Raw genomic sequence first — 8,093 nt, 5'->3', positions numbered from 1 at the left:
CGTCGCATCCCTCCATTCCATGTTATTTCGTAACTGCTCAATTGTGCGTTGCTCATCATAAAAAATAAATAATGATACTGATCCCATTGAAAATTTTTTATTTCAACTTTTAAAACAAATCTATTGGTATTGTACTTTTTTTTCTCAATTTATTTATTTATTTGTTCCTTTGTCTTTTTTGTTTTGTTCTACCAAAATATATTATATATAAACGCATTTTTTGGAAAGAGTAATATATTTATTTCAGGATCTCAATATTAATAGTGGCGCGAGTTGTGTTAATTCAACCGCAATATATAGGACAGGACCGCAAATAAAAAACCAATAATTTATTGATCCAGCCTATTTTCAAAAGTAGTATTCCCCTTGAGCTCCTCGACTTCCATCTGATCGTAGTGACGGAAGCACACGTAGAAGAGAATGGTGAATCCACCCATGAGACCAGAGACAATAGCAAAGTTCTCGACGAGATGGGGGTTGGACGAAATGCTGTTAAAGCAGAAGGCCAGGAGCGAGCCACCAGCGTTAGTGATAAGGAAGATTGACATGACAATTGACTTCATGGACTCGGGCGCGCGCTTGTAAGCATACTCGAGACCAGTAACCGAGGCAAAAATCTCAGAAAGTGCAAGAAGAACGTAGCCTGGAATCTGAATACCAGCAGAGATGTGGTTGAAGCCATTGCCGTCGTCACCAGGGTGGTCGTAGTACGGGCCAGTAGTGTAGATAACGTGCTGGATGATAGCGGCATAGGCCATGGACAGAGCAGCAAAAAAGAAACCAATTGTGATACGCGTAACCGGGCGCAGCTCCAGGCCGCAGCGACGGAAAGCGGGGTAGAAGACCATGTCGAAGAACGGAATCAGAACAATAATGCACAACGGATCAATGTTCTGCATAATATCATTGGGCACATTACCCGTGTTCATCTGGCCGGACTGCGAAACCATGTTGTTGGACATCTGGCCGTAACACAGCCAGAACACAGGGTAGCACAGGAAGATCTTGCATGAACGAATGGCAATGCGAAGCTCATCAACAAAGCGGTCATCCCAGGCAAGCTCTGAGTTGGTAAAGTTAAGCGAGGGCTTGGCGTAGTCCATCCAAGTGACAGGCTTGCCTTCGTTGTCCAGAGCAAGCTGGTTCTCAGCCTTGGCCTTGCGGTGGTTGCGCAGGGCGGTGGTAATAGTGTGGTAGGCCTTGATGATAATTGATCCGTTGGGCTTGGTGATCACGTATCTGTCGCGACCCCACCAGAACACAGCAATGCAAATAATGAACATGAGAGTGGGCAGCAGGTACGCAGGCCAGAAGTCAACGTTAGCCTCGAGCTCAGTCGTGGCGATGGCAGCCAGACCTCCGACGTTAATGGACCAGTAGAACCAGTTAAAGATAGACTGGACAGTGAGCTCGCGGTCAACAACAACCTCCTTGCCGCTCTTGAGGATGCGCACGAAGGGGCGGTACCGGCCGTACTGCTCGGCAACCATGGGCGAGACATTGGCCTTAATACCACCGGTTCCCAGACCAATAGTAATCATGGCGATAATCAGACCGGGCAGGGCGCCGCCGTGGCGGATAGAGGCAGGGATGGCAGTAAGGGTGAGAACGAGATCACCAATAATGTAGATACCCGAGAACACCAGAATAGTCTTGAACTTTCCCAGCCACTGATCGGCAATAAGGGCACCAAGAATGGGGGTCAGATAGCACCAAAACTGGAAGAAGTTACCCAGACCGGTGGCCATGTGCTGGCCACCATCGATGGCACCGGGGCGTGGACCCGTCTTGTAGGGGTTCTGAATGTAATTTTGGAAAGGGCCCGAAATACCATAGTAGGTGAACCGCTCGCAGAACTCGGTGAGAACGACAAAGTACGCGGCCGTGGGGATCTTGTCGCCCACGCGACGAAGCAAGGACATGTCCTCCTCAGTGGCCCAGCGCTCACCCTCGCGCAGGTAGTCCTCAGCATGCTCGGGGTGGAGTTCCTCACCTTCAAAAGGGTTGATGGAAAGGACTTTCTCGTCAACTATCTTGTCGCCAATGTAGGACATTATTGCCTGATTTTGCTGTCTGGCAGATAAATAGATATTAGTGCGAGGTAAGTGCTGGCACACCGGCGGCAGAAAAAGATAATATTAAATGACAGAAGCAAGAAAAACTACTTGGAAAATCAAACTAATAGAAAAATAGGGCACAAATGATTTCAAGTCAAATGTGCAATAGCAAAATAATTAAAGAGAAAATAAAATAAAAATAGCTCTCCTTTTCTTATATCAAGAATAGCAAAAAGTATGAACCGCTGGAAAACTTGGAGGCGTGAGGAAGAGGCGCCAGGCCATGTATTTATATAAAGCATAATTTTTTTATTTTCATCTAAACATTTTTTGTGCAACAGCTAACTGTGGAGGCCAGGGGTAGACACAAAGTTTTTTCACTATGCCTTAAGGAACAGTGGAGATGGAAAGATTTGGTCATACATATCTCTTGTTTCTATTTTATTCGTTGATCGATGCTAAACGGAAGGCAGACCGTGGGACTCACGGTGCAAAAAAAAATACTGATAATCCCTCGGTTGGCTATTTGCTTTTTTTGGACAAGAGAAATCATAAGCGCGCTATAGCTTCTATCAACCAATTACTAAAATAGTAAACAATTTCCATTCTTGTTTTTTACAGTAAACTAAATTGATAAAAAAAATAGATATGGAAATACTATCATTGGACAATCAATGCAATTTTTCTCACATTGCGCAAGTGTTTTGTTTTGCTCTTATGACCACTCAACCTTTTTCAATTTGGGAATTTTTTGCCCAAATTATTAAGTGCACACTGTATGGAGACGGAGACTAATTGCTTCTGTCAACTGTAGGAAAATTTTTTTACAGAACAAATTGGTTTTCATTATTCCCACCAATCCTCGTCAGCGAATGTCTCCGATTGGACTTGAATAGCACACTTGCTGCTTGCATTTTGACTTTCAGTCGACCGCCTCGCAGAATTAACAATTTTTTTTCCAAAAGAAAGGTTTTTGTGAAAGGATTGGGATTACCGAACTACCAGTTTAGACAGGCTGCGCCAGAGTTTAACACGAGAATGCAAAAAGAAGAAAATATGATAACATTCAAAATTTGTAACCGATCTACAACTTTGTCGGTTCCAATTTGGAAATAAGGCAGATTTATTAGTATAGCTGCATTTTGAATAGTAAAAAAATCCAAGAGCGCTGAAAAGCAAACAAGTTCAAGTGCCCAGATGACCCCTTGAGCGGCACAAAATAACAGCAAATACATTAACGAGTGAAGGTAAAGTAAAAGAGATATGCGAAAGATGGAATAAAGTGGCTGTTGCTTTAGTCAAATTATAGAAGAAATTCAAGCTAATTATCCCCAATACTACAATAATTTGCACAAGGCAATAAAAACCAATCTTTTTTATTAAAAAAATATATATGTAAAAATATTTATGCCCATCATTTTTTTTGTCAGCTGGTGCGAGAAAATAATGGCAAAAAATACCACTATCCATTCCATCCCATTCGAGCTTGCAGATAGTGAAAAATATTTGTGATTTAATGAGGAGCCGTGCGAATGGATTCACGAGCAGCCCGGATAAGTGGGCCAGGGAGCGCAGAGGATCAGCTTTCTGCAAGAACGGATGGCGCAGGAGTTCTGTAGCATTAGGCCGCTTTTCGGCACTGACCTCCAGGGCCTGGCCAAGGAAGTCCCTAAAAATAGGCGACAGGCTCTCGGGATTCTGAATCTTGGGTGTCCCCGTAGTGGCAATCAAGTACAATGCACGCAGGGGGTTTTCGTTCAAATACGGTGGCTCGCCCTCAACCATCTCAATGGCCATGATACCCAGCGACCAGACATCGACCTTGGGTCCGTATCCTTGCGCATAACAACCTCGGGAGACATCCAGTAGGGCGTGCCCACCATTGTTGTGCGCTTGGCCATGCTCTCCGTCAGCTGGGCACAGAACCCGAAATCAGTAAGCTTGATGTCGCCGTTCATCGACAGCAGCACGTTGTCTGACTTAATATCTCTGTGGATGACACCCTTGGCATGCAAATGCTCGAGTCCCTCCAGCGTCTCGCGACACACCGTGGCAATCTGGCCCTCGGTCATCAGATTGTTAGTCACGACGTCCGTCAGACTGCCGCCCTCCATATACTCCATGACCACCCAGAGGTCGCCGCGGTGCAGAAAGCTGTCGATAAAATTGACGATGTTCTTGTGCTTGCTCTCCCGCATCACAAGGATCTCGTTGATGATCAGGTCCTTCTTGGGCTGCTTCTCCAGGTTCATCTGCTTGATGGCAACGATATTTGGGCTACCCACTGGCTGCGCAGTGTAGACACCGCCAGAAGCTCCCTGTCCAATCTTGACAAAGTTGCGATACAGCAGCATGGGGTCGTTAGGATTGCAGATCTGCTTCAGGCGGTCGACAACCTCATCTGTCGACGGTTGGTGCTGCTGGCGCGGGCGCGGGCGAGGACAGCCCCGCCGTTGCTGGCCGGGTTGCTCGTCGGCGGCGTCGGCTGCATTGGCATATGCGGCTGCTGCGATGGGTGCTGCAGGGCGCCAGACGGGGTGGTCTTAGGCATAGTCTTGTGACGCTGTACGCCAGCAGGCTGCATGCTGGGCTGCTGCTGAACGGGCGGCTTGGACTGGTAGACTGCCTGCTGGACCTGGGGCACCGGCTGCTGGGCATACGGGTTGGGTGCTGGGCCGCGCTTCAGCTGGTGGCTGCTAGACTGCTTCTTCAGGCCTGAAGACGAGGCTGAAGCCTGCTGGTGCTGGGCAGCGTACTGCTGCTGCTGGTGCGTCATTTGATCCCTGGGATTGCTCGGCAATGTAAGGCCACGCTTGAGTGCACTCTGATGCTGCTCCTGTGCTTGCTGAGACATCTGCTGCTGCTGCTGAGGTTGCTGCTGCTGTTGCGGAGGAATATTCTGCGAGGACTTGCTGTTAAGCTGAGCCGACGACAAGGGCGCAGCAGGCTGTGGCTGGTAGTTCTGCTGACCATATCCAGGCTTAGCCTTGGCCGCGTTCTGCCACTGCGGCTGCGGCTGGCGATACCTAGTCTGATCGGCATCCTCGTCATACGCGCGCTGCAGCTGGTTGATACCACCGGCACCGGCACCGGCACCATTGGGAACAGGGGGCTTCGAGCCATCGCTTCCAGAATGCTGATGGCGATACGGCGCTTGAACAGGAGGGCCAGCGGCGCTCGCAGAATGGTACTGGGGCGAGTACTGGTCGGCGCGGGAGGACTGGTCGGGTTTGGGGTAGCCCGTGTTAATATTGGCTGGCATTTTATTCGTCGAGGGGTCGCCGATTTGTGGCAGTTGGGGCGGGGGCGAGCCCTTGGTCTCCTTTGTTGCAAACGAGACGCTCTGTGACGACGCCTGAGTCAACTGGCGTCCAGCGTCAGTTTCCAGCAGACTCTTCTCCAGGGAAGCCATCTTCATCCACACGTTGTCGTCGTGGTGCTTCGTGTTCTCCTGGTAGAAGCGCATCACCTCGACAACGGCCTGCGGATTGGCCTCCTGATCTTGCTTGGAGATGCCGGCCTCGCGGAGCATAATAGACCATTCACGTGGCAGTCCCTACAGTACCATCGGCGCAGAAAAAGAGAGCAAAGAAAAGGGGATGCAAATCCAACACAATTAGAAACAGTAAACAAAGGAGGGAGAATGGCAGCTGTCGGTCGATTGCCGGGCTGGAAAGCGTGGACAAGCTTGATGGGGGTTCAAGTGCAGGAGGCGCAAGGATGGCAGAGCGGAGCGAGTTCGTGCTATGCAGAGACCGCCCACGACGAACGGGCGTAAAAAAGCAACTGTGACGGCACATTGCACATGGCGATATGCGGTTTTTTTCCCTTTGAATGATTTCATCGCCACCTTTGCATGCATAGCGTGCAAGTTCGCATGTATTCTTTTCTGACCAACATGTCAATAACAATAAATTGTAGATCCTCTTCACCCAACTCAAGAGGTAAACAAAGCAGTAGCGCTTATTTCTTTCAGGACCAGGAAAAGGTCCCCAATGTTATTTCTGCGCCAGCTCTTCTGCGCACGGGCAATTGCAACCACAAAAAATATGCAGCTAGGGAAGTGCACAGCAGCGCCGGTGCTGTCATTGCGCGCATAACACTAGGCAACGGGTGTGGTAAAAAAGACGCTTGAAAAAACCGGCACCGGCAGGATATAATACGGCACTTATACAGTAGGAGGCAGACAGAGCCCCCGGGTGGGTTGTTGTGGCTATCCGTGCCCTAGCGCGGAGACAGGTAATACTGCCACATTGGAGCACCATGTGGTCGGACAAGAAAAATGCGGGAGGGGTAAAAAAGAGATGGAAAAGGGAGCTAAGCATAATAGAAGCAAGCGTGTATATATATGCGTGTGCACGCGTTTGTGTGGAGACAAGAGAAGAGCAATCGGCCAGAAAGATGAAAAACAGCGTTGGGACCGTCAGGCGGGCCATGCTGCTGCATATCACTGCGATAGAACACACGCAGGGAAAGGGAAGCTATCAATCAAGCATTAAATCAATCAAAGTATGATACGTACCGTGAACTCGCCAGTCTCATTGTTGAAACCGACATGTGTGAGATGGATGGGGTTGTACGGAGCAGAGATCTCGGACCGGCTCTCTCCAGATAGCGAGTCTACAATGATAGAAAAGACGAGCAGAGCGACATTCAGCAGGTAGGTGTTTTTGGTAGGCAAAAGTACAAAATACAAAGCACACAGAGTAATAAAAAGGCAGGAAAAGCAGCGGGTGAATCCAAATCAGACTACTTACCAAACATAGACGAGAACAGCTTGTTGACAGCGCCCTTGAACGACTTGTTGGTCTGGTTGGTGTCCGAGTGAACAGGCTCCAGCTGGCCCAGGTACGTGCTGTTCAGGGGCCTTCCATCAGAGTACTTGCGCGTGGGCAGCGTCGAGGCGCCTGTGGTCTTGCTGCGCTGCAGGGTACTGCCGCCGCTGGCGCTGCCGCCACCTGGGCCCAGGCCGGTCTTCTTGGGCGGTGGGGGCGCCTGACGCGTGGGAACCATGATGCGAGGCTCCTTCGAAGAGGGGATGCTGCTGCCATTGGAGTATGCTGCGCCGCTGTTGGCACCGGCAGAGGCCGCCGCCATCTGCGAGCTCGCTGCAGAGTGCTTGGCGTTGGGCGGCGCCGGGGCGCTGCGCCGAGGAATGAAGGGCTCGAGGTTGTCTCGGTGGCCGGTTTCGGAAAAGTCAAGGTCTCCTTCGTGCACCTCGTAAAAGGTATCGTGGTTGGTTCCTGTATATCCCGACAAGCCATCAGGCGCACCCAACGGCAGACCGCCTTGCCCGTGTAAGTTTCCTTCGTTCATCTCGCAAGAATGTCTTTTATGCCGATTCCCGTTGATTATGAAAAAAATAAGGGATAAATGCTTTGGTAGGGGAGAGGTGCACAAGGTCGAGTGGAGTGTCTGTGAGTGTGCGTGTGTAAAAATAAAAAAGAGAAAATAGGGCGGGTAAAAATAAAATAAAAAGGACCAAGTGTGCCGAAAAAAGAAAGGGCCAAAAAAAGAATAACACGAAAGAGAGAAAAAGAGGGGCGGGTGTGTTGATGGCTGGAAAGTAGAGAAAAAGGGAAAATAAAGTGAGCAAAACCGTTGGCCGAGATTGCTTTCAAAAAGCAAAATGTATTGGCTGTGCAAAAACGAGCGAGCGAACGAGCAAGCAAGTGTGTATGTGTGTGTATGTGTATCCAAGTCGCAAAGTGAAAGCAACAAAAAATAAGGGTCTTTTAAAGAAAAATAGACTCAAAAATGTAAAAGTGAAAAAGGCCCTTTTTCTACTCGAGACTCGGGAAATAAAAAGCGTGTGCAAGCAAGGAAAATACTAATATTGAAAAGTCCGTGGGCAAGATTGAAAAAAGAAAGGTGCAGCTTGCTTTTAGCGCGTGCTCACAAAATATCTCTCTGGGTTGCAGGTGGGCAAGACCACTTGGTAATATTAAATATGTAAAATAGCGGCGTGTTTTTATTGTCTTTTTTTACACTTTCTCTTGTCTTGCTGCAGATGAGAGAAATTTGGAAAATAAAAAT

General features: G+C 48.8%; 2 protein-coding genes across 2 annotated transcripts; both read right to left on the bottom strand.

Moving 5' to 3' along the window:
- Positions 1-212: 212 nt before the first annotated feature.
- BX661DRAFT_180474 (di/tri peptide transporter 2) lies at positions 213-2,325 on the bottom strand. The gene has a single exon (XM_051535480.1). It carries the CDS (start codon positions 2,052-2,054, stop codon positions 330-332), a length of 1,725 nt encoding a protein of 574 aa, XP_051392850.1. The 5' UTR covers positions 2,055-2,325; the 3' UTR covers positions 213-329.
- A 1,051-nt stretch (positions 2,326-3,376) lies between these two features.
- On the bottom strand, positions 3,377-7,744 carry BX661DRAFT_180472 (uncharacterized protein). Its single transcript, XM_051535479.1, has 6 exons — positions 6,815-7,744; positions 6,580-6,677; positions 4,501-5,613; positions 3,905-4,477; positions 3,600-3,878; positions 3,377-3,394 (listed from the first exon to the last, which is right to left on the bottom strand). Exons 1-6 carry the CDS (start codon positions 7,371-7,373, stop codon positions 3,383-3,385), a joined length of 2,634 nt encoding a protein of 877 aa, XP_051392849.1. The 5' UTR covers positions 7,374-7,744; the 3' UTR covers positions 3,377-3,382.
- Positions 7,745-8,093: the final 349 nt, after the last annotated feature.

Source organism: Kickxella alabastrina (genome assembly GCF_025024165.1).
Source record: "Kickxella alabastrina strain RSA 675 chromosome Unknown BX661scaffold_7, whole genome shotgun sequence".
Lineage (NCBI taxonomy): Eukaryota > Fungi > Kickxellomycota > Kickxellomycetes > Kickxellales > Kickxellaceae > Kickxella > Kickxella alabastrina.
This window is presented reverse-complemented; position numbering and strand designations above follow the sequence as displayed.

Coding starts and splice junctions, on each gene's coding strand:
- BX661DRAFT_180474 (XM_051535480.1), bottom strand. CDS start 2,054: ATGTCCTACATTGGCGACAAGATAGTTGACGAGAAAGTCCTTTCCATC.
- BX661DRAFT_180472 (XM_051535479.1), bottom strand. CDS start 7,373: ATGAACGAAGGAAACTTACACGGGCAAGGCGGTCTGCCGTTGGGTGCG. Junction 6,678..6,814: donor GCTGTTCTCGTCTATGTTTG/GTAAGTAGTCTG, acceptor CTATCATTGTAG/ACTCGCTATCTGGAGAGAGC. Junction 5,614..6,579: donor ATGAGACTGGCGAGTTCACG/GTACGTATCATA, acceptor ATGGTACTGTAG/GGACTGCCACGTGAATGGTC.